Source organism: Mauremys reevesii, linkage group 7 (genome assembly GCF_016161935.1).
Source record: "Mauremys reevesii isolate NIE-2019 linkage group 7, ASM1616193v1, whole genome shotgun sequence".
Classification (NCBI taxonomy): Eukaryota; Metazoa; Chordata; order Testudines; family Geoemydidae; genus Mauremys; species Mauremys reevesii.
The window spans coordinates 91,506,740-91,533,712 of NC_052629.1; the positions used below are offsets into that span (position 1 = coordinate 91,506,740).

General features: G+C 44.4%; 1 protein-coding gene across 4 annotated transcripts in view; it reads left to right on the top strand.

Moving 5' to 3' along the window:
* The window catches only part of FBLN2 (fibulin 2), a 199,565-nt gene that overhangs the window by 108,736 nt on the left and 63,856 nt on the right, over positions 1–26,973 (top strand). For all 4 annotated transcript variants that reach the window (XM_039481823.1, XM_039481821.1, XM_039481819.1 and 1 more), the window contains exon 3: positions 24,437–24,548. In XM_039481823.1, the coding sequence (XP_039337757.1) occupies positions 24,437–24,548 (112 nt within the window). The remainder of the gene's footprint in view (positions 1–24,436; positions 24,549–26,973) is intronic.

Consider the following 26,973-nt stretch of genomic DNA (forward strand, 5'->3'; position numbering starts at 1 on the left):
GTCTTTTCAGTGTTTCTATGGTGGTTGTGATCAGAGCTTAGTGTTTAATAAACAATGAATAACTCATTTGATTAATTTCCCCTTTCTTTTCTGTACTTGAAATGGCTGTGAATGAACTGAGAAAGTCTCCAAAAAAACTTTTTTTGTGAATTTCCTTCCTGCAAATATTTGGGCTTAAAACCCAAGTGCCCCATTGGTCACAAAAGTAAATGTGAAAGGTTAGTGAACTCAGTGAAATCAAAATTTGCTTTTGAATTCAAATTAATATTCATGGCAAATTTCCCCTCACTATTTTCTCACCTCTAGCTGTGATCCAGTTGGATCTGAATAGAAATATATGTAATATATACACTTCTGTCTGGTGTATTTTTGTATAGAAAGTGTGACTCTGGTAAAAATGCAGTTCCTCCTCTCATGGTTTTAGAATCAAGGATAGCTTCAAAATAAGGCGGTTTCTATTTATATATAATTATTTGTTTCTGCAGTTTGCATGGCAAAGTTGTAGCAGTAGAATTCCAAAACACACACAACTTCACCTCGTTTTGGTTGCCATTACTAGCACAAAAACTAGACCGTTTTCACTGATGTGTTCTTGAATCTTTGGAGCAGAAATATGGCTTTCCGGTATATTAATTTGAAATTTATGAGCTTGGATGATTACCTAGCCACATCTACACCAAAAGTTAGGTCATCCTAACTACAGTGCTACAGGCACAACATTTTCCATTGCCCTGAGTGATGTAGCTGGGTTGATCTAATTTTTAAGTGTAGACCAGGTCTGAGAATTGCATATCTGTAAGCGTTTTCTAAATGAGATGGTCACTTACTGACTGACTCTTTTAAGCAAATAGATATACCATACTCTTTACTCAAATAAATACATAAATAAATACAGTGCTGGTGAAAAGGGTTGGATTGGTATCTGTGGAGATGAAGATCTAATTAGCCACACAATAGGCATATGTATATCTTTTAAACATTCAGGCTGGATTCTCATCTCCCATGGGTGTAACTTCTCTGGCTTCACTGGAGTTGCTCTAGATCAGAATTAGACCCTCTGAGTCTGAAACAATTTTTACAGTATCATAAGTATTAATATAATCTGAAGTAGGAAGGGAAGGAAGGCTGAGTAGATAAATATGACTGAGAATGTACTGAAGGACAAGAAACATTATTCCTAGATGATTTCTCATTGTAACTAATAGAAGTGTGATTGTGCAGGAACTGTTTCACTATATACTCACTTGACAAAAGGATAGATTGACAGGGGACAATCTGTAGAAGGCAAGAAAAATGGCTTAGGTTTTTAGTCAGTGATAAAGGTGAAATTCTTTATTGACTTAATTATTTTTGTTGTTTTTTCCACTCTGACCTGGAGCTAATAAATGGTGCTGTCATGAAAACAGAAAAGACCAAAGTTAGGCTAAATTAGTTGACCTCCGGCACAGGTTATGCAGGTTTTGACTTAGAATGATTATCCAGCACAAAGACCAGAGGGGATATTAGTTTGCTGTTCATTCACACTTAGAGCAAAATCTGCCAAACAATTCAGGCTTGGGGGTATGTTGGTGTATGTCTGTATTGTACAGTGCATGACAAAATGCGAACATTGTTTGTTTTATCCAGTGTTTCATTGTGCCTTTGGGGAGGCATAAATGTTCTGTTTTTAATTTTTGCCAGGGAAACCAGCCTAAGGAATTTATGAAACAAAGAATAATCTATTAAACAAAGACAGCATTATCAGGTAGAAAAAGGAAGCAGATGCCTAGCAAAGAGCATGGGGCAATATTGTAAGAACTCATACTTTTAAAAAGTCCATTTGTTTATTTATAAAGCATCAAATGCATTATAGGGAGTAGAAGAAAACAGAAAAGTTATTTGAAATATACATCCCCTTCTTCCAGTGCTGGCAATGGACTGTAAGTGTTGTGGAATTTACTGTTCTTCTTTGAGTGATTGCTCATACCGATTCCAATTAGGTGTGCGCGTGCCACGTGCGCGTTCGTCGGAAGATTTTTACCCTAGCAACACTCGGTGGGTCAGCTGGGTCGCCCCCTGGAGTGGCGCCGCTATAGCGCCGAATATATACCCCTGCCGACCCAACGGCCCCTCAGTTCCTTCTTACCGCCCATGTCGGTCATTGGAACAGTGGAGCGTGGCTTAGCTGACATCCACTTCCCTAGCTACTCATAGTTCTCTCATTAAGTCTTGTATATATAGTTCAGATTTATATAGTTGTAGTTAACTTTATTTGTTTATAGTATAGTTAGTGTATATAGTTCAGAAGGGTTCGGGGATTATCCCCTTCCCCGCACCCGGTGCCGGGGCCTAAGCCCGGTTCACCGGGTTTCAAACTGTGCTCGGACTGCCACAAGCCAATGCCGACAGGAGATCCCCACGACTCCTGTCTTAAGTGCCTTGGGGAATCTCACCTAACAGATAAGTGCCACATTTGTAAGGCCTTTAAGCCGAGAACAAAAAAGGAGCGGGACTTTCGTCTCAAGCAGCTCCTGATGGAGGCAGCTCTTACTCCTCCGCCCTCGGCACCGAGCGCTGGACAGTCTTCAAGAAGCGCTCCCTCGGCACTGGATCACTCCGGTACCGCCAAGGCCTCTCGGCACCGGCTGTCGCCGGCACCGACGTCCGCTCGGCACCGATCCCTCTCCCCGAGGGCGAAGAGGCACAAGACTCCTGCTGTGTCCGCACTGCCTGCTCCGCAGCCCGAGCGCTCTACTAAGTCGGACCGCCCGGCACCGAAACCTGCCGTGGCACCGACAACATCGGCACCATCGATTCTGGCCATGCAAGAGCCGTCGAGTCTGGTGCCTGAAAGCTCCCCGGTGCGAGCCGTGGTTGAGCTCACTATTCCCTCCACGCCGGAGACATTTTCCATGGTGAGGGAGTTGATTGCAATGACGGAGTCTGCATTGCCTCAACCCCCGGCACCGCCGGTGCGGGTTATACAGTCGATCGGCAAGCCTGCCTTGATCAGACCACCCTCTGTTGGCACCGCAGAGCGGCACCGTTCACAATCATGGTCCCGCAGACGCTCTCGGTCCCGTCGCCAATCCAGGTCCCGATGCCGCTAGCAGTCCCGGCACCATTCTCCATTTCGGTACCGGTCGTACTTGCAGCACCGGTCAGCGTCCCGTTTGCCGATCCGATACACTCGGCACCGCTCCAGCTCCCGGCACCGCTCCAGGCACCATGACTCTCGTAGCCACTCCCATCGTCGAGCCTCGAGATCTCGATCGACCTCCCGGCACCGCTCTGGTCACAGGTCCCGATCTCGCTCCCGGTACCGGTGTGCCTCCCGGTACCGATCCCTGGTGCCATGTCGAGCAACGCCAGCTAGAGAGGGAGACTCTGCCCAGGGCTTTTCAGCTCCTCCATGGCCATCCAGACATGCATCAGTGTTGTCCCACGCGGGCAGTTCATACGTGCAGGACCGTGATTCGGATGTGCCCACCAGAGTCTTCCAGGAGCCCCAGGCCCAGGACCCTGGTCCCCATCAGTGGTCATTCTGGACACCTTGGGCGTGCCACCAGGCCCAAGGCGTACCTGTGATCCCATCCCGCTCTGTTCCATCAGAGCACTGGGTGCCAGAGGCGACAGTTAGCCGTCCCCCTGCGACCGGTATGGAGGAAGCCCCGGTTCAGCCACCGGACTCCCAGATCCCACTGGAACAGGAGGTCGTCCAGGAGCACGAGCCCGCACAGGACCCGCTTGTCCCCGGCCTTTCTTCTTCCTCCTCCCCAGATGAGGCGGTGGCAGGAACGTCTTCCTCGGGCCCTCCTCCAATCAACTTGAGGGCCCATCAGGACCTCCTGAGACGGGTGGCACTCAATATGAACCTCCAAGTGGAGGAAGTCTCGGAGATAGAGGATCCGGTCGTAGACATTCTGTTGGCTGACACCCCCACTAGAGTGGCCCTACCGTTCATTCGGATGATCCAAGCCAATGCGAATACCATCTGGCAGTCTCCAACCTCTATCCCGCACGCGGCCAGGGGAGTCGAACGCAAGTACATGGTACCCTCCAGGGGGTACAAGTACCTATATGTACATCCTCCCCCTTGCTCCCTTGTCGTCCAGTCCGTCAATGAGAGGGAATGCCATGGCCAGCAGGCACCAGCCCCTAAATCGAAGGAGGCTAGGCGAATGGACTTACTGGGCCGTAAAGTGTACTCGGCAGGGGCCCTGCAACTCCATGTAGCAAACCAGCAAGCCCTGCTTAGCCGCTACAATTACAACACCTGGGTGGCGGTGGGCAAATTTACGGAGTTGGTTCCTCAGGACTCCCATCAAAAGTTTGCTGCCCTCCTGGAAGAAGGGAAGAAAGTGGCGAGAACTTCACTCCAGGCCTCGTTGGATGCAGCTGACTCCGCTGCCAGAACTCTGGCCTCGGGTGTTGCCATGAGGCGCATTTCATGTCTCCAGGTGTCGGGCCTTCCCCTGGAGCTGTAGCATACTATACAGGACTTGCCCTTCGAGGGCAAAGGCCTGTTCTCTGAAAAAACTGACCCTAGGCTACAAAGCCTAAAGGACAGCAGGGTCACTATGCGTTCTCTTGGCATGCTCACGCCGGTGACTCAGTGCCGGCCTTTCCGTCCCCAGCCCCACCGCCCTTACCCTGCGCCTAGACAAAGACAGGACTTTGGCAGGAGGCGTGGCCGAGGCAGTCATAGGCGTCAGTCAGGGCCCCAAGGGGGCCAAAATAGGGTCCCTCTAAACCACCAGCGGGGTCAAAGCCAAACTTTTGAAGGCACGCCCGAGGATGGCGTACCAGTTATTACACAGGATCCGTTCCCTCCCTTTTACAACCGCCTCTCCTTTTTCCTCCCTGCGTGGTCCCATGTAACCTCAGATCGTTGGGTCTTACGCACAGTGGAACTTGGGTACCGCCTCCAGTTTATTTCGCCCCCCACCTCCCACTCCCCATCCTCATCCCTCTTCAGGGACCCCTCTCACGAGCAATTCCTCTTGCAAGAGGTGCAGACGCTCCTCGCCATCGGAGCTATAGAGGAGGTACCAAAGGACGAAAGGGGCAAGGGGTTCTACTCCCACTATTTCCTAATCCCCAAGGCGAAGGGAAGTCTCAGACCTATCCTAGACCTGCGGGAACTCAACAAGTTCATGATAAAGCTGAAGTTCCGCATGGTATCCCTGGGGACCATCATCCTCTCCTTGGATCCTGGATACTGGTATGCCGCCTTCGATATGAAGGACGCACATTTTCACGTCACCATTTATCCTCCACACAGAAGGTACCTCCGGTTTGTGGCCAACCATCAACATTTCCAGTTTATGGTCCTTCCCTTTGGCCTCGCTACAACCCCAAGAGTATTCACAAAGTGCATGGCTGTAGTCGCTGCCTCCCTCCACCACCGTCGGATACATGTTTTTCCGTATCTAGACGATTGGCTCATTCCAGGCACCTCCAAGGCCCAAGTTACCCATCATGTGGGCATCATCAAGGACCTATTCCTGTGTCTAGGCCTGATGATCAATATAGAGAAATCCACTCTGATTCCCACACAGAGAATAGAGTTCATTGGGACCATCCTGGACTCCAATCTCGCCAGAGCCTGCTTACCTCAGTCTCGGTTTCAGGCGATGGCAACAATTATACAAGGTCTACGGAACTTCCCGACAACTTTGGCTTGCACTTGCCTAGGTCTCCTGGGTCACATGGCTGCCTGCATGTTCGTAACCAAGCATGCCAGGCTTCGCCTCCATCCACTCCAATCGTGGCTCACCTCAGTATACCACCCGAGCAGAGACAGCATACACATGATCGTCACGATTCCCCCAAGCATCCTAGGCTCCCTCGACTGGTGGTCGACGCCCTCCCTGGTGTGTGCAGGGATGCCGTTCCATCCGCCTCACCCCTCGTTGTCCCTGACGACGGACGCCTCATCTCTCGGCTAGGGTGCTCATCTTGGTCAGTTTCGCAGGGCCTTTGGTCAGCTCAAGAACTGGCCTTGCACATCAATGTCAGAGAGCTGAGAGCAGTCTGCCTTGCATGCCAGGCGTTTCAGCAGCACCTACAAGGCCGTTGTGTCTCAGTGTTCACAGACAACACAACGGCTATGTATTACATAAACAAGCAGGGAGGAGCACGATCCTCTCCTCTTTGCCAGGAAGCCATCCAGCTCTGGGGCTTCTGCATAGCCCAATCGATAGACCTGGTAGCGTCCTTTCTCCCAGGGGTCCGGAACACTCTGGTGGATCGCCTCAGCAGATCCTTCTTGTCTCACGAGTGGTCGATTCGTCCGGACGTTATCCATTCCGTTTTCTGGAAGTGGGGCTTTCCCCGCATAGACCTCTTCGCTTCTCGCGAGAACAGGAAGTGCCAGATGTTCTGCTCATTCCAAGGACTCTCCCCGGGCTCGATCTCGGACGCTTTTGTGATGCCGTGGACGAGCCATCTGCTGTACACTTTCCACCATTCCTGCTGGTTCACAGGGTCCTGCTAAAACTCCACAGGGACAGAGCGCACCTGATCATGATTGCTCCAGCGTGGCCCAGGCAGCACTGGTACACCATGTTGCTAGACCTGTCGATAGCCAACCCAATTCCCCTGCCTCTTTGCCCAGACCTCATAATGCAGGATCACGGCAGACTTCACCACCCAGGCCTGCAATCCCTCCACCTCACAGCATGGCTGCTGCGTGGCTAAACCGATCCGAGTTACATTGCTCTGCCTCAGTACAACAGGTACTTCTGGGTAGTAGGAAACCTTCCACTCGGTTAACATATCTGGCCAAGTGGAAGCGTTTCTCCTGCTGGTGCGAAACGCACAATGTTACTCCCACCGAGGTCCCGATCCATTTCATCTTGGACTACCTCTGGTCTCTCAAACAGCAGGGCCTGGCGGTGTCATCATTGAGGGTACACTTGGCAGCCATCTCTACCTTCCACCCAGGGGAGAGTGGCCACTCCGTTTTCTCGCACCCTACGGTTTCTAGGTTCCTCAAGGGCTTGGAGCGCTTATACCCCCAAGTTTGCCGCCCCGCCCCAACCTGGGACCTCAACCTGGTTCTAACCAGACTTATGACTGCTCCATTCGAGCCACTGGCAACCTGCTCGCTGCTATACCTGTCCTGGAAGACAGCTTTCCTTGTAGCCATTACATCGGCCAGACGAGTCTCTGAGCTCTCACGGTGAACCCACCGTATACTGTGTTTCACAAGGACACGGTGCAGTTGCGACCACATCCGGCCTTCCTCCCTAAGGTGGTGTCGGCCTTTCATATCAACCAGGATATCTTCCTTTCGGTCTTCTTTCCGAAGCCACACTCATCACGAAGGGAGCAACAGTTGCACTCCCTAGAAGTCCGTAGGGCGCTCGCATTTTATATCGAGCGGACAAAGCCCTTTTGTAAAATGCCCCAACTCTTCATCGCAGTGGCAGACCGAATGAAGGGTCTACCGTCTCCTCACAGAGGATTTCATCTTGGGTGACGTCGTGCACCCGCACCTGCTATGACTTGGCCCATGTTCCATCAAGCCACCTCACTGCACATTCCACCAGGGCTCAGGCTTCTTCTGCTGCCTTTCTGGCTCATGTACCCATCCAGGAGATATGTCGCGCAGCTATCTGGTCCTCGGTCCACACCTTTGCCTCACATTATGCACTGGTCCAACAGTCCAGAGATGATGCAGCCTTTGGCTCAGCAGTTTTGCATTCTGCAACATCTCACTCCCACCCCACCGCCTAGGTAAGGCTTGGGAATCACCTAATTGGAATCGATATGAGCAAGCACTCGAAGAAGAAAAGACGGTTACTCACCTTTGTAACTGTTGTTCTTCGAGATGTGTTGCTCGTATCCATTCCAAACCCGCCCTCCTTCCCCTCTGTCGGAGTAGCCGGCAAGAAGGAACTGAGGGGCTGTTGGGTTGGCAGGGGTATATATTCGGCGCTATAGTGGCGCCACTCCAAGGGGTGACCCAGCCGACCCACCGAGTGTTGCTAGGGTAAAAATCTTCTGACTAACGTGCACACGGCGCGCGCACACCTAATTGGAATGGATATGAGCAACACATCTCGAAGAACAACAGTTACAAAGGTGAGTAACCGTCTTTTAATGCCTTGCTTCTGTATTGTTGGCTATGATGACAAAGAATATGTCACATTAATTACATGATTGTTGCTGGTCCAGGAAGAATGGAAGAGAGGATACAAAAGTGGAGGAATGATGGCTTTGTGGCTAGGGCACTAGACTGAAAATGTGTGTTCAATCCCCATCTCAGTTACAGACTTCTTGTTTGATCTTGGGCAAGACACTTAACCTACTTCATCCTGTTCCCCATCTCTAAAATGGGGGAGAGGGAGAAACTTCCTCACCTGACAGGGAAATACTTAAAATAATAGAATCATAGAATGTGGGAATGGAAGGGACCTTGATAGGTCATCTAGTCCATTCCCATGTACTGAGGAAGACTAAGTTTATCTAGACCATCCTGACTGTTGTTTGTCTAACCTGCTCTTAAAAACCCAAGCAATGGAGATTTTACAACCTCCATAGGTAATTTTATTCCAGTGCTTAACTACCCTTACAGTTAGGAAACCTAAATCTCTCTTGCTTACTGAAATTTAAACCCATGACTTTTTGTCTTGTTCTCAATGGTTAAGGAGAATAATTTATCACTCTCCTCTTTATAACAACTTTTTATGTACTTAAGGACTGTTCTCATGTTTCCCCTCAGTCTTCTCTTCTCCAGACTAAACAAATCCAATTTGTTCAATCTTTTCCTCGTAGGTTGTTTTCTAAACCTTTAATCATTTTTGTTGCTCTCCTCTGGACTTTCTCCAATTAGAACCCATCTTTCCCAAAGTGTGGGGCCCAGAACTGGAGACAATACTCCGGTTGAGGCCTTACCAGTGCTGTGTAGAGTGGAAGAATTACTTCTTGCTTACAACATTCCTGCTAATACATCCCAGAATTATGTTTGCTTTTTTGGCAACCATATGAATATATGAGAAGTAAACCATGATCAGTCCACAAACGATGTGCTAACTCAAGGCATTGATTCAGGAAAGTGCTTCAGCACAAGCTTAACTTCAATGGGGTTTAAAGTTAAGCACATGAGACATTTCCAGGATTATGCAGTAGTCTCCACTCTGATTTCCTTTCCCACAAACACATGGTACAAAATAAATACTCTGCTGTGTATTCATTACGCTTATTCCTTGGGATGACATTTCAGGAGAAAACTTCAGAACAGTTGCTCTGAGGTAGGTGTAAATTCAGTTTCAAAGTGTAGGTATCTAGTTTGTGTGTCATCATCACTTTCACCTCCCTTTCCTTTATCTATTCCAATTAAAATGTGTTCCTTGCCTTTTGAGATAAAGTAAAGAACATGTTATTCCACATATCCAAGTAGTGCTATGCCATGAGTGAATTTAATGAAATCTCACCCACTACTGATAAGAAATGACAAATAGTTTACTATGGGGAAGAGCTACAATATTCAAAGTATCCTGTTTGTTTACGCTTTAAATGGGGAAGGGAATAGAGCAGATAAACAAACCTTATTGAAAATAGACCTTTTCAATACCTTAAGGACTCCACCAAGTAAATGTCGTCATTTTGTTCAGTTTTTTTTTTATTGTTATTACTAATAAACCCTCGGGAGCATGAAACCATACAATTTATTTCCTTATCAAATATATTTTTTCTCCGTAGTGTGCAAACTGTTCTTGTTGGGGGGGAGAGGGGGAGGAAGCACCTGACTTCTGAGTCGCACCCATTGCTGACTGCTTGTTTAAAAAAAAAACTAGCCAGATAAAGAGTTGGTTTCTGCAAAACAAAACACACACACAACTGTAAAATTTTCCCGTAGATAAAAAAGAGGTAAAGAAAAAAAGAGCCCTTACTCTGCAGCCCTGCACCTGGCACATGTGGACCTGGTCTACACCGGGGGGTGGGGGGGCAGGGATCGATCTAAGTTACGCAACTTCAGCTATGTGAATAACGTAGCTGAAGTCGACGTACTTAGATCTACTTACCGTGATGTCTTCACTATGGTGAGTTGACTGCTGCCGCTCCCCCGTCGACTCTGCCTGTTCCTCTCACCAAGCTGGAGTACAGGAGTCGATGGGAGAGCGCTCAGGGATTGATTTATCGTGTCTAGATTGGACATGATAAATTGCTCCTCGTTGGATCGATCGCTGCCTGCCAGTCCAGCCGGTAGTGAAGATATACCCTTGGTGTAAACGTCTACCATTCTTTATGCTGGTGTAAATGGCTACACGAGGTGTAGGGCAATCTGGCCTATTAGGTCAGATGTTTGTACTCAATTGTTGGGGAAGGGAACTGGCCTAAGGCTGGTCACTATGTCTCGGAAGCTATGCTTTCTGTTATGCTACTTGGGAAACCCATTATCTGTCCTATCTTTGTCATTTGGGAGGTTCACTAATACCCTTGGAGCTTGCTTTATTAGTCCTATCTACTACTATAATTTGTTACCCAGATCTTGAGCTAATGTAAAGTAGTGTAGCTCCATTGAAGAGAATGAAGGTGCTGATTTATGCTAACTGAGGATCTGGCTCCAGGTATAAAATTTAATTTCAGAAATTACTGAGTCAACTCTGGATTAACGTCTCTGCCAATTTTTGTGTAGATGGATGATGCCTAAATTGACATAACTCAGAACAAAATAGTATCTGACACAGAGTGCTAATTTTCTTAAAGGACTCAGATCAAAAGTAATTTTAACTCATAAACTAACAGATTTACTTGCAAACTCTCAAATAATTGATTCAGTACTCAGAGTAAATGCTGTAATTTTGGGGAAAATACAGTGTTCTTTACTTTAAGTATAAACCTCAGCTCAACCTTACCTACAGAACTGTGAACAGTGACTCCAAAATATGAATGAGTAAGTGAAGCATCAGCATTTTACAGTATCATTAGAACTCTAAGATGCAGTTGCAGCCTTGCAGCTGGGATTTGACCATACATTGACTTACGTGAAATGTAAATGCATTCTATGAAATCTGTCATTTATCTGTAGAAAAAAAATTCCATATTATCTCTTCTCCTTAAGTTATTCACTTTTAAAAATTAATATTCTCTTGCATTGTGATGGGGTGTCCACCCCACACAGGATTGGAAGGGGTTAAGATGGCCAGGCAGACCAATTATCTCCACAGGCTACACCTGGAGCAGGATCCAGGGAACAGGGAACTAACTGAAAGCCGGCTCAGCTGTGCAGGAACAGGCAAGGCCTGTATAAAGCCAGGTAGCTGGCAACAGGCAGGGGCTGCTGGGGAAGACTGCAGGAAAGTAGGCAGCACCCACTCCTTGGGAAGAGGGTTTGGGGACTCGTACACCCACAGAGAGAGAACAGGAACCAGGTATGATAGGAAGCAGTCCAGGGAAAGAGCAATGAGGGCTGAGAGAGGAAACCCTGGAATTGCTGAGCTGAGGGTCCAAGGACTGGAACTCAGAACAGAGGGTGGGCCTGGGTTCCCCTACCAGCCTTTGAGGGAGTGGCATCGAGTCAGTGAAAGGGAAGACTGCTTAGGACTGCTAGGGAGAAGGGGGGAACACTGAGTGACCTGGCTGGATGGCTAAGTCACAGAGAGGACACTGTGGTTCCTGGGAGGTGAGGGGGCTGCAGACCAGAGGGAGAGATAAAGAGAGCAGGAGGAGGCACCAGACCAGTAGTGAGTGGTGCACCCCATGACATGTACTTCTCAATTTTAAATCTGTGGGGTAAAATAAAAATGGTTTCAAGTGTAATTATTAAGTGCCTGCTCCAATGTAGGTTGGTTTTACCTGTAAAACAATATCCAATGCATTTGGCCCAATTATAAAAAGCCCCTTTACAGTACTTGGGTCTAGTTCCATGGATATAATTGGCCAGTATGTATTTAAATTAATATTGACTCTTGTGGTAGAATTGGGGTTTGCTCCAGTGCATTATGAATGTGAATTTCCAAAAGGACTGAGCATGATGTAGCACAACACAATAGTTGTGCTAGGTGCTCTCCAGTTAGAAGAACACAGTCCCTGCTCCAAAGACTACACAATTTTAGAAGACAAACACAGACAGTGGGAAAGGGATACAATACATAAGCAAAGCAGTTAAGGACATAGTCCTGCCAAGTGCTCAACACACTCTGTCCGGTATCTTTAATGGGCCTTGAAGGCACTAATCATCTCACAAGAGGCACTTATGTAACACTGACAGATCCCGGTCATGGGCAGGTGGCATCAAACCTGGGACCTCTGAAGCATAGTGTATGAGCTAAAAGACACATACTACTTAGTGAAGGCTATAGCAGACTCATCAATCTCTAGATGGAATATGTGCCACTAGAAGGGGAAAGAATGCCTCACCCAAGCAGGTATGAGTTACCCTTGTGCTAAGTCTTAACTATGTGCTAATGCAACGGCATGCAGAATGGCTAACTACAGGACTTTCAAACTGGCAGCATCTTCACTAGCTTTCATGGTAAGTATATGCACCAAATTATTCTTTGGGCAGAATGTTATTTGTGATTTAGCCTGTTTTCTGATCATATTGTCACTATGTATGGGGCTGATTCTCATTTATATCAAAGCCCCTTTACACCACTCTGGGGCCTTTAAAGTGGGTATAAATTACATTCACATCTACTTCTAGACCTCTCTGTGTTGCCAGAATAGTGTAAATGGACCTTAGTATATACCAGAATCAGGCTCTATATTAACTGGGTGAAATCGTGGCTGCATTGAAGTCAAATGCCAGGATTTAATCCATTGGTCATAACTTATTGCTAGGACAGAACTTGAGCAAAAAAGTTTCAGCCTATGGGGTGTTCAAAAGCTGTTCCGTTTCACTACTTGCTATTCATTATTCATGTTGTGTGATTAGTCATCAAAGTCACGTTATTTTCCTGATTTAGGTGTCTGAAACATCTTAAACAAAAGAATTAACAAATAAAATATGGCTCATAGCAATGTGAATACATGTATTTATGCAAATAACAGCCATTCAGTAAATAAAAGGTGTAAATTAAAAATGAACTCCATGAATATTTGCAGATAGCAAACAAAGACTAAATAAACTGGTTGACTCAAATAGCATTTTGGTATTTAATTGAATGTTTGCAAGCACTGTTTTGCAGTATTTGACCAGGTGAAATAAATAATGTATGCACTTTGCTGTAAAGTCAAGGATATTAACCAGAACTCATTAAAAATTTCTGAATTTTGAGTTTGACAAAATGTTTCATCAAAAATTTAATTTTTGACAAAATATTTGGTTAAATTTTCAGGGTTTTGACCAACTCTAGAGCTTTCAATGACCAAAAATGTTATTGAAATTTCATCTTTTAAATTTTTTTTATTGAAAAAATACACTTAAATTTTTTTGAAAAATTCCCAGAAAAAATTTGGCTGGTTTCATCATCATACAATCATAGAATATCAGGGTTGGAAGGGACCTCAGGAGGTCATCTAGTCCAACCCCCTGCTCAAAGCAGGACCAATTCCCAACTAAATCATCCCAGCCAGGGCTTTGTCAAGCCTGACCTTAAAAACCTCTAAGGAAGGAGATTCCACCACCTCCCTAGGTAACCCGTTCCAGTGCTTCACCACCCACTTAGTGAAAAAGTTTTCCTAATATCCAACCTAAACCTCCCGCACTGCAACTTGAGACCATTACTCCTTGTTCAGTCATCCGGTAACATTGAGAACAGCCTAGCTCCATCCTCTTTGGAACCCCCGTTCAGGTAGTTGAAAGCAGCTATCAAATCCCTCATTCTTCTCTTCTGCAGACTAATCAATCCCAGTTCCCTCAGCCTCTCCTCATAAGTCATGTGCTACAGCCCCCTAATTATTTTTGTTGCCCTCTGCTGGATTCTTTCCAATTTTTCCACATCCTTCTTGTAGTGTGGGGCCCAAAACTGGACACAGTACTCCAGATGAGGCCTCACCAATGTCAAATAGAGGGGAATGATGTCCCTCTTTCTGCTGGCAATGCTCCGGCATATACAGCCCAAAATGCCGTTAGCCTTCTTGGCAACAAGGGCACACTGTTGACTCATATCCAGCTTCTCATCCACTCTAACCCCTAGGTCCTTTCCTGCAGAACTGCTGACTAGGTGGATAGAAAGTCCCTAGTCTGTAGCAGTGCATGGGATTCTTCTATCCTAAGTGCAGGACTCTGCACTTGTCCTTGTTGAACCTCATCATGTTTTTTTGGCCCAATCTTCTAATTTGTCTAGGTCCCTCTGTATCCTATCCCTACCCTCCAGCATATCTACCACTCCTCCCAGTTTAGTGTCATCTGCAAACTTGCTGAGAGTGCAGTCCACGCCATCCTCCAGATCATTAATGAAGATATTGAACAAAACCAGCTCCAGGACCAACCCTTGGGGCACTCTGCTTGATACCGGCTGCCAACTAGACATGGAGCCATTAATCACTACCCATTGAGCCTAATGATCTAGCCAACTTTCTATCCACCTTATAGTCCATTCATCCAGCCCATACTTCTTTAACTTGCCGGCAAGAATACTGTGGGAGAACGTATCAAAAGCTTTGCTAAAGTTAAGGAATAACACATCCACTGCTTTCCACAGACCCAGTTATCTCCTCATAGAAGGCAATTAGGTTAGTCAGGCATGACTTGCCCTTGGTAAATCCATGCTGACTGTTCCTGATCACTTTCCTCTCCTCTAAGTGATCCGGAATTGATTCCTTGAGGACCTGCTCCATGATTTTTCCAGTGACTGAGGTGAGGCTGACTGGCCTGTAGTTCCTCAGATCCTCCTCCTTCCTTTTTTTAAAGATGAGCACTACATTAGCCTTTTTTCCAGTCATCTCCCTCGATCACCATGAGTTTTCAAAGATAATGGCCAATGGCTCTGCAATCACATCCACCAACTCCTTTAGCACCCTCAGATGCAGCGCATCCAGCCCCATGGATTTGTGCTCATTCAGCTTTTCTAAATAGTCCCAAACCACTTCTTTCTCCATAGAAGGTTGGTCACCTCCTCCCCCCGCTGTGCTGCCCAGTGTAGTAGACTGGGAGCTGACCTTGTTCGTTAAGACAGAGGCAAAAAAAAAAAGCATTGAGTACATTAGCTTTTTCCACATCCTCTGTCACTAGGTTGCCTCCCTCATTCAGTAGGGGGCCTGTAATGGGTCGACTCACCCCTGCGGCGCCTCCTACTGGTGACTCCAGGGAATTAGCTCAGTCCCCAGTCCGGAGCGCCCTCTGCAGGCCGGTGATCCACCTGTTTACTACTGGCCCCCGTGTCCCTCCCAGGACCCCGGTGCCCCTTTAACTGGGTCTCCCCCTCCGAGGGGAACCCCCACCCTACTATCCCCACTTCGCCTCAGTGTTAGCTACTGCCCAGTCTCTATCTAGCCCCCGTTCGCTGGGGCAGACTGCAGTAGCCAGCACTCATCATCGGCAAAGGGGGTTTGGACCTGCTGCCTTTGCCTACCCCTAGGTTGCCCCCTGCAACCCCCAGTACCTTTTGCCCTGTGCTAGGCAGCAGCCTGGGGTTTTCTAGGCTGGAGCTTCCCCAGCTCCTCAGCCTTTCCCCAGCCCTGCTTCACCCTAGGTACCTTGTCTAGCTCCATGCAGCCAGGCCCATCTCCCTCTAGAAACAGAGAGAGACTGACTGGGCTCCTGGCTCACAGCCTTTTATAGGGGCCAGCTGTGGCCTGATTGGGGTGTGGCCCAGCTGCGGCTACTTCCCCAATCAGCCCAGCTTTGAGAGCAGCAGCTCTCAAGCCCTGCCAAGCCATTTTTAAACTCCTTCAGACCAGGAGCAGGGATCCACCCTGCTACAGGGCCCACGCCTTCCTTGACTTTCTTCTTGTTGCTAACATACCTGAAGAAACCCTTCTTGTTACTCTTAACATCTCTTGCTAGCTGCAACTCCAAGTGTGATTTGGCCTTTCTGATTTTACTCCTGCATGCCTGAGCAATATTTTTATACTCCTCCCTGGTTATTAGTCCAATCTTCCATTTCTTGTAAGCTTCTTTTTTGTATTTAAGATCAGCAAGGATTTCACTATTAAGCCAAGCTGGTCGCCTGCCATATTCACTACTCTTTCTACACATCGGGATGGTTTGTTCCTGCAACCTCAATAAGGATTCTTTAAAATACAGCCAGCTGTCCTGGACTCCTTTCCCCCTCATGTTATTCTCCATGGGGATCCTGCCCATCAGTTCCCTGAGGGAGTCAGAGACTGCTTTTCTGAAGTCCACGGTCTAGTTTTTATTTGAAAAATCAGAATATTCAACAATGCAAAAAATAGATGAAGACTTTACTTTACCTTTTTTTTAACCTTTGTAATATTTGAGATGTAACTTCACTGTTCTGAAAGATGTACAACTTACAAAAAGTTATGAGTTCATGTCAGAAAGACCAATCTTATTTGGTGGTAGTAAATAAATAATATTTGGGGAAAAAAGACTTCGGGTCTGACACAAAGGCTGTTCAAATTAATGCAAGGATTCCTGTAGACTTCAGTGAACTTTGGCTCAGATCGTTAGCTGTAACAACTTTTGAGATGGAAGTCACAATCGAGTGCTAGTCAAAGTTCTCAGGAAGGAAACAAGTGTTTCTCCAGACATTTTAATCAGGTTCGAAGTGTGTCTAAATTACAATACATGAAATTTTGAGAGCTGGCCAAAATATAGGCCAGTTCCTGTCTTCAGGTTGATGTAGATTGATAATTGCAAGACATAAATTACTAAATTGAAAACAAGTTAGGAGACATGTTGACATTTCATAGTACAGACTATGCGAACGACTCAGCTATTACTGTATGTCAGAGTGATCCATGAACGATCAGAGGTGCAGAAAAGATAAGAAATAGAGTATGGTGTTAGCAATACCATATGTGCATGTTTTCATGCATATTGCATAGCAATAAATACATGCATAACTGTTTTTAAATCAGCCATTCAATGTTATGAAAGATGAAAGACAAAAGGAGGCAAGGCCTGCTGGAAATTAGAAGACTTTCAGATATCTTCTATCACATGGAACACACTCTTTCCATCCATCCAGTTTAGAGTTCAGCTTTGCTATCTTCATTTATTAGTCTCGTGCGTGTGAGACACATAGAAATGTATGTCAGAATCTCACAAATTCACACAAATGACTGGGGGAGTTATTGTGAATTATTCAGTTTTGCAAATTTCTGATTAAGAAATCAAATACAACATTAAAAAGCAAGGATAATGCATTGGAAAATGTTCATTTATTCTGATACCTGAAATTTACTTTTAATTATTCATGAGTCATAATGAAGCATAATGTATTTTGTAAATATGACAGCTTAATAACACAGCATCTCAGTACAGCACATTTGATACTGAGTGTTTGCTGAGCTATGGGTGTGGACTACTAATTTTTGTGTTTATAATTTATAAATTTTGTAAATTGAAGTGTAGGTTAGTGAGTTCTACTGTATTCGTGTATATTGAAACTAGAAATACCATGCTAACCAACAATGTGTTTCCATGCTTGGTTTTATATAGATATATCTATTGTGACAGACCCCGACCAGTGCGGTCAGGGGCGGCTCCATGCCCCAGCACGCCAAGCGTGTGCTTGGGGCAGCAAGCCGCGGGGGGCGCTCTGCCGGCGCCGTGAGGGCGGCAGGCAGGCTGCCTTTGGCGGCTTGCCTGCGGAGGCAGCCTGCCTGCCGTGCTTGGGGCGGTAAAATGCCTAGAGCCGCCTCTAAGTGCGGTACAGGAGTCTGGTAGAGGGCAAATATACTAGTCACTGGGTGAGTAGTTTTCTGTTCCCTGAGTGACCAGAGCAGGGGCTGCACTAGAGTAATCAGGAACCTGCTAGAACTAATTAAGACAGGCAGGCCGATTAAAACACCTGCAGCCAATCAAGGCAAGATAATCAGGGCACCTGGGTTTAAAAAGGAGCTCACTTCAGTTTGTGGTATGCGTGTGAGGAGCTGGGAGCAAGAGGCGCAAGCAGCTGAGAGTGAGAAGATGAGGATGTGCTGCTGGTGGACAGAGGAGTACAAGCCTTATCAGACACCAGGAGGAAGGTCCTGTGATGAGGATAAAGAAGGTGTTTGGAGGAGGCCATGGGGAAGTAGCCCAGGGAGTTGTAGCTGTCATGCAGCTGTTACAGGAGGCACTATAGACAGCTGCAATCCACAGGGCCCTGGGCTGGAACCCGGAGTAGAGGGCGGGCCCAGGTTCTCCCCAAACCTCCCAACTCCTCATCAGACATAGGAGGAGTTGACCCGGACTGTGGGTTCCACCAGAGGGGAAGATCTCTGAGGTGAGCAAATCTGCCAATAAGCGCAGGACCCACCAAAGTAGAGGAGGAACTTTGTCACACTATATATCTATCTATTTATAGATATATAGATAGAAATTCCATATATATTTTATATATATCAGGGAGTAAGGAAAAGGTAGACTTAAAAATTTGTATTACATCAGTGTCAAATAATTATCTGGTACCAACTTTAATCTGCTGTGACATTTAACTGTGAATACAATCCCTCTCATGTCTTATGATAACTCCTATACATAATAAAGCTATCAAAACTCAAGTATATTTTAACATAGTTAACATAATGCATCAATTGCAGATATAATGTAGACTCTGCAGTTTGGTGTAGTTTTTCAGGGTCCCATGCTCTCTTTTGTGTCTGCACAAATAGCCTGATTCCCCTTTTATTTACATCAGTATAAAATTGGTGACTTCACTGGAATTACTCCCAGATGCAGTGAGAGGAAGATCTGGCACGGTCTAACTGATCCATAGGATAGTTTAGACATTCATGCAATTAAAACAGGTTATCAGCTGAAACAAAAAGTTCAGGTAGATTTCAATTGACTGTTGGATGGTTGTAGGAAGCTTTCTGCCCCAGCCCACAAGATTAGTCTTATTCTCAGCTCACACAGCTGTAACAAGACAAAGTCACATCACATGCCACCCTAAATAATTCCTCTTCTTCCTTGACATTTATTAGAGCTGTCTGGAAAATGGGGTATTTTTCTATGAAACATTTCAACTTTTTGGTGAAAAGTCAAACACCAAAATATTTTGGCTGAAAACCAAAATAATTCCATTTGGAATTGTCAATGTGGTGCCTCATGTGAGTGCCTAAAACTCCCATTCTCCTGAATAGGCTGGTTTAGTGCCTGGTTGAACTAAATCTCCCAGTCTACACCGCCCCTTTTGCTCATGGTGCAGCATGTGAGATGAAGTCTGCCTGGGAAGCCTGGCCCGTAGAGGAGAATGGGAACATGATGCAACCAGACTACAATTCTCCTAAGCACTGTAGCAGTATAACATTTAGGAAGAAGTTTGAGCTAAATCAAAATAAACCACTCAAACTAAAGTATGAGAGTCCTCTTTGTCTTCTGCACCAGTTTTACTGTCTTGATTTAAGACCAAATTTTGAATTTAACCAGTGCAATTTTCTTGGTGCTGAGGCAGATTTCTAGGAATTGTTTCATGCTCTGCTCTGCTCTGCTCTGCTCTGCTTTGGACTTTCACATGAACACAAGCCTTCTTCTCAATTTACCATCTCATGAATTATACGTACTGCTTGATTATTATGAAATCATGTTTCAGCTGGCAACCTGACTTGCAAACGTTGCTCGGCCAAGTCAAACTTACGTGTGTTTACCAGGATCCTCTATAAAGTATGTGAAGTGAACCCCATCTGATGGGTGAAAGTGCACAAAAAGGCATGAAATTTGATTATTTTCCTCCCTTGGGATTAAATCCAATAACTGAACATTCAGGTTCTCTTATTTTCTCCCTGTCTGCTGTTATCTTTATGATGATTGAAATGTAACACTCTGGTAGATGGTCTCAAAACCAGCATTTTAAAGATGGGCTTGGGAGTTGAATTTGTTCTGCAGTGCTATGTACAAGCTGAGTATGTGGACAGAAACCTAAAGTCAAGGAAATCCAAGGAATCCAACTTTGTGAACCTACAGAATAGCTGTAAATGAGGATCTAATATTGAACATCACCTAAAGATGGTTTTTAATATTTTATGTGCCTTAGATAATTAAATAAGTGTTTGGAGTGAGATAACCTTAGGATTTGCAGTATTAAAGTTATTTCCTGTAGTAAGTGTGAAGCAGTACAAGGGAATAATGCTGATATGGAGGAGGGTCTGTTTATTTCTTGTAGGTAAAACTGGCACCTTTTATATGTACGCACTGTAAACTGTCTAAATGAAATGTACAACGGGTGTTTTTTTATCCTTCATGTTCTTGTTACTTAGCATACATGCTCTGGAGCTATATAGAGTTCTCATGTTATCAAGCTAAATATTTTACAACTGTGGTCTATATAGTTCCACAAATTCTGCTTAATACACACACAAATGTATATGATAGAATGGGCTCTCTGTTCTATAGACCTACTTCATTGTTAATCTTGTGGCATATATATCCAGATGTTTTGAACTCTGTCAATAACTGTAAATATTATTACATTTTAGCAGAAGTATAGTATGGCTTGACACAGTACCCTAACCAGAAACAGAACCCTTTTGTAAACTTGCAGACAAAAGGATGTCACTTTACTTTTTTCAGCAAACTCAATATACTGGAATAACCACCATCTAACATTACAGCTGACATGCAAAAAACAAGGCACCAACAGTGAGATTTATAATAATGAAAAACTATATAACTGAAAAATTACAACTTGTGAGTCATATTCTTGGTTGCTGAGCACAACAGACTATTAAATGGAGTGCGTATTGAATCATTCTTACTAATTAGATTGTAATAATGTAATACACCAGAATATTGCAGGTCTCTAATCAAGCAAAAGCTCAATTTCTTCCATTTTTGTTTCAGATCCTTTGACACTTTTAAAACACTGGGCCCCTAATGAGTCTTATTGTGATTCTAGAGCAATAAAGTTGTTGATAATGCCATTATAGAGCAAGAAGTCTTGATTTCCCTCTTTCCTGTATAAGTATTACTCACCTGAGTATTGATAGAGAAGAACATAAGAATGGCCATACTGGGTCAGACCAATGGTCCATCTAGCCCAGTATCCTGTCTTCTGACAGGTGCTTCACAGGGAATGAACAGAACGGATAGTCATCAAGTGATTCATCCCCTCTTGCTCATTCCCAGCTTCTGGCAAACAGAGGCTGGTGACACTTTAGAGCATGGTTTGCATCCCTGCCCATTCCTGGCTAATAGCCATTGATGGACCTATCCTCCATGAATTTATCTAGTTCTTTTTTGAACCTTGTTACGGTTTTGACAAATACATCCCAACACTTTTTGAAGTGGTGCTCAGGATTTAGCTGCCTAACTTCCATTGTCGTCCATGAAAGTCCCACATTTCAGGAGCCAGATAAAATTGTGAAATGCTTTCATCCTATTGTTTCCATCTGTAGGTAACCCCCGGTAATTAGTTAAAACCAGAATTTGGCCTGAAAAGGTTAACGAGGCGTGGAAAGCATTCTCAGTCTCTGTGCAAATTAAGCACTTAAAAAGTATGGTTTGAAAAATAATTTGGGTATCGTTTTTTAGCCAAAGAAAAGGACAAGATGTGCCACTATTCAAGCTGGATAAAATTCCACTATCTCTTTTCATAACTCTTGATTTTGTTTTAATATGCTTTGCTTGCAATTTTCATCATCATGTTTATCAGAATTCTAAACTCATAACACTGGAACCTTTATAATGTATCCTTTAAACCTCAAAATCCCACTAAAAAGTACATAGCTGGTCACTTTCTTACCTAGGTAGGTCCCATAGCCAGCGCAACAGCAGAAGTGCTACTTGTTGCTGCAGGCTTGTTGGGGATCATTGAGTTGAGTAGGGAGGTGAGCACCTGCTTGCACCCTTTGTTGTTTTTTTAAGGTGGTATCCCACTGCTCACTAGCCAATGCAAGGACCTTCCTAATAGACGTGGCACGCCAATGGCCAGCAGGTGTCAGGGGTTGGGGCCAGTCCTCAAGTTCCAAACCCTGCAATCTAATACCACTTTGATGGCCAGTATTAATACTGTTTTGTTGTTTGCATTACAGTAACACAGCAAGACCCCAGACATGGGCTTGGTGCTGTACAGATACAATGAAATACTGTCCCTGTCCTAAAGAGTCCTCCCTCTGTATTTTATAAAATTGTATGTTTGATACGTTGAAAATTTGCTAGTGTAAATTGTGTTTCACTTATTCCTCAGCGTTACTGTTTAAATGTTAACCCAGTAGGGAAAATGTATGAAATAGCGCAATGTTCCACACTTCCATGTTTTTTATGACATCTTACACCTGTGTTTTACATCAGCTAATCAGCCGATTCAGCGCTATGTCTCTCAGGGCCTTTTTATTGTGTCTTAAACCAACTAAAGCATCAAATTCAGCTCTAGGATTATATTCCAGGAAAACATCGTATGAGCAAAACTTTAATCCACTTTATGGAAACAATTTCTTAACGCTTCATCTGTCAAAATCTACAGAACAAAACTCTTGCTCAATCCTGTTAGCTTCCAGGGACCATGACAAAGAACATTTGTTCACAGTTTGTTGTCACTATGTCTTTTTACTACTTGTATGTTAAATTTCATTCATATCGTATAATTCAATGAAACATAGCAACACAGAGGCGTGCATGTGCAATAGATCAAGGAAATGCTCATGCATATCTGTTATGTAGTGTTTATGCACAAGTTGTAATGGATCTCCTTTCCCAACTACTGAAGGGGGAGTCCCCATTACATGTAAACAGTTTGGTAACAAACTAAACCCATCTGATAACTTTGAATCAAATGTGATTTTTATTGTGGTCTTTGGATGTCTCAAAGATGGATTTATCTTCAAACAAATTATGGCTTTCCTCCCATTTAAATCTTCTAGTTGTCTCCTTAAAAGAAAATGTTGTGTGCTCCAATATGTCCAATCATGCTGGATGATGGAATGTTCACCCCTTTCTTTGTCTTATCAGACCAGGAATAGAGCCTGTTACTACGTAATCCTGCCTGTGTTCCTTATTAATATAATACAAAGAAAGGTATATTGAATTAGTATGCAGTAAATGATCTACTTATAGGTTATACAAATCTGTCCTCCCAAAATGTCCATCACATAGTGTACGTACCAGAACACAACCAGCTAGGAAACAGAGTATACTAGTGGAGATGCATCTTTACATAAATTTTAAACTGTTGAGGGCTTGGTACATACTTTGTTTTGTGTACCACTAAATATCTTTGGAATGATCACTCTCTAAAGATATTCATTTTCCAAAGATAGGTTTAAGTACAACCTTTGATTAAACTTTGGATGCTTTGCAGGCATTCATTGCAGAGCTATGGAAACCATTTAAAGATAGACATAGGACCAGTTCCTGCTCCCATTTAAGTCAATAAACAAAGTCCCAGTGACTTCAGTGGGAGAAGGATTGAGTCCCGAGAACTAAATTTGTACTGTTTTTTTTACAGAATGAAGATTGCTGTTTCTGTGTTGTCTTCTAAATGCTGAAAACCCAAATGACACCCCGCTCCCATCTCCCTGGGGAGGAAGTTTGGTCAGACTGGCAGTAGGATAGATAGACCAGAAGGAAGAGGGAGAGTGCATGCTTGGGAGTGTAGGGCTGGGCCCCTTCGCCAAGGGCTCACCATCTCCTATTAGCCATGCAGAGGGGTGCTTGAGTACTGATTGGGCCCCCTTGCTCTCCCCCATTAATTTAAATCTATTGGGGATCTTTTGTCCCCTTCAGCTGTCCACCCTCCCTCTTTCTCTGTAGTTGTAGTATGGACACTGTGTGTTCGGGATGCTGTGAGTCTGACCGATCGCTTACGTTGGGATCAGGAAGAAGTTTTTCCCATTGGGCCAAATTAGCAGAGGCCCTGAGTGAGTGAGAGAGAGAGAGAGAGAGACACACACACAGACACCATCATCACAGAATCATGGATGCATAGTTCACAGACCCCTTTGGTACCTTTTTACTTCCCTCACGGGGAAAAAGGGTGAAAGAATTCAGAAGTTAGTTGAGTCCTAGGTCAGGGAGGGTCTACCTGCATTATGCGTTATATGGTGAGAGCCCTTTAACCACACGTTAGACCAGGGGTGGGCAAACTATGGCCCGGGGGCCACATCTGGTCCTTCATACATTTTAATCCGGCCCTCAAGCTCCCACCGGTGAGCGGGATCTGGGGCTTGCCCCGCTCTACGCATGCTGTGGCTCTGCGTGGCTCCCAGAAGCAGCGGCATGTCCCCTCTCCGGCTCCTATGCATAGGGGCAGCCAGGGGGCTCCATATGTTTCCCCTGCCACTTAAGTCCATCCCTATGTCTATCTTCATTCATCTGCGTGTCCTGATCAATGAATTTTCAAGCTGTGCATTTAGCCAACAGAAGATTTTAAAAGTCCTCTTATTTGAAACCTATTTTCAATTAAAAACAAAAACTCTCCTCACAAAACCATCCCATGTTTCTCCTTTTTTTCAGGTTCCACAAAGGACTTAATTGAAACTTGCTGTGCAGCTGGACAACAGTGGGCTATAGACAATGGGGAATGCACAGAAATCCCAGTCAGTGGGACTGATGGTGATATTTGCAGGTGCGTAAACCAAAAACAAAGCGATCCAGAGTCATTCAATGAGCATTGCTTTAGAGGAAGCCTAATGATTGCATGAACTGCCCAATCTCCAGGGAGCTGGAACCAAGTCCATCCTCCAGATTAGACTGCTGGCTGACTGGCAATATGTCAGGACGGAATGAGAAGAGTTTTTTTCCCAAGATCTAGAACCTAATGTAAACAGGTGTTTTTAAAGTACCTTCTGCTCAAAAACAAAATCCAATGTTTAGCTTCCCTATTGAACCCAAACTGGTGGAGTTTTTAGATTTTAAGATAGTGCAGCCGAATGTTCTTTACACTTTTGTTGACAAATATTAAATTACATTATTTTCCTTACTTTTTATTAAATGGTAAACTTGACAACTAATCTGGTAGATGGGAAGATACGTTCCAAAGGCTAGGTTCTGATGCTCTTGCTCACCTGTAATAGCACACCACTCATCCCAGTGCCCCATTGGAATCAAGGGAAGTGCTTGCCACATTAAGTACTGCTCTAGGTGATCTCATCCCAGTGTGGAGAAGAAAAGGATGGCAGTTAAGAAAAGAGCGGGGTAACATGGATAACATGTTAACTCCATTTCATATCCTCTCTCTTTCTAGTCTGAAAAAGAGGCAGAAGTAGAAACAAAATAATTTGAGTGTCAAATATGAAATCCATGTAGATTCTTTAAAGTGATTTCAGCATTTTAAGATGCTGGTCTTATTTCTGAACTTATGCTGGTGGAAAGGAGCAGTAAATCTATTGAAGTCAGAGGTGCTACACTGTTGAAAACCAATGTAAGTGAGATTAAAATCCAGTCCATTGGGTTGTAATATAGCAGTATTTACCCACAACAAATATATGAATTGGAAAACATAAGCTCCACATCTGCACTTGCAAAATTACAACAGTTGCACTCATACACGTGTTTTAAAGATTCAAAAACTTCACGTAACAAATGCTAGAATCTGTATCCTATAAATCAATCAGATGCTATGATGATAGGCACAGTATGAAAACCTGAACAGAAAACCGATTGTGCCCTTTAGGAGCTGTTAAAGCAGGCATAGTTGTTTTGCACCTGCATCATACAGATACACATATAGGTGTTCTATTTGTAAGTCAAAATGCCTGTAAGTACCTTTGGGCAACCAAGTACCTGCAGAGAAGCAGCTAACTCAGTTCTGTTGGTATCCAGAAAAATACAGGATGACATAGACTCTACAGGTTAACTACTATTGTGTCCAGGATAGCAAATTATTAACAATTAGACTTCTTTTTATGCAAATGATCAAAAGTCCACTTGATCTTCTGTCACATCTGAAAGATGAAAGGGCCAGATCTTCAGCTGGGGCAAAAGAGCACAGTTCCATGGGGCTGATAGCTATGCCAATTTACACCAGTTGAGGTGAGCCTAGAATGTCCCAACATTAGTGTCCCGTAGCACTCTGCTGGGGCATTAGATCAGTACAGATTTTCAAAGGCTGTGGTGCAACTAACTAAATCACCCACACCACCTCTTGCAGCACCTGGGTTTTCCTTGGATGTTTTCTATTCATCTACCCACCAGGCCTAATTTTTGCTTGTTCCATGATGGAACAATTCCTCTAGGTGGGGAATGGAAAATATATGAATTGAAATTATTTTTATTGATGTGAAGTTAAGGTTAGTATAAAGTTTGCACAATTTTTTGGGGTTTGTGCCACTCATTGGGAATGATGTGTGAAATGACACGCCCTGCCCTCTGTATAGATAATACAGACATGGTATTTAGCTCGGCCAGACAGCGAGATTTTTCTTACTACGTCCAGGAGTCACAAGTTTAAAAACAACCCAAAACTATAATGATATACATTTTTCTTCCTTCCTCCTACCCCCAGTCCTTCTCATTTTAAGCAGTAAATTAACCCTTGCTTAAAATATGTAAGATCTTTTTAGCTAGTTTTGACTTTTCTCATTGACATTATGAATATAGTGTTGAATGTACCCCAATAATACCTGGGTCAAACTGGCTGCCAAGAAATGACAACAATAAATTAACAAGGAGTGACTGCTAGAGCACAGAAAAGTTCTACTGAAGACCTGTCAACATTAAGGAATTTTCCACTGGGATAACTTCATCAATGCAGTCAAACCAATACAAACTCCTAATATAAATGCACAGACTTAGAATAAAGCAGGGCTTACACTCATCCTGTTTATATCGATAAGAACATAAAGAATGGCCATATTGAGTCAGAAAATGGTCCATTTAGCCCAGTAGCCTGTTCTCTAACAGTGGCTGGTGCCAGATACTTCAGAAGGAATGAACAAAAACAGGACAATTGTTGAGTGATCCATCCTCTGTCATCTAGTCCCAGCTTCTGGCAGTCAGAGGTTTAGGAACACCCAGAGCATGGGGTTGCATCCCTGACCATCTTGGCTAAT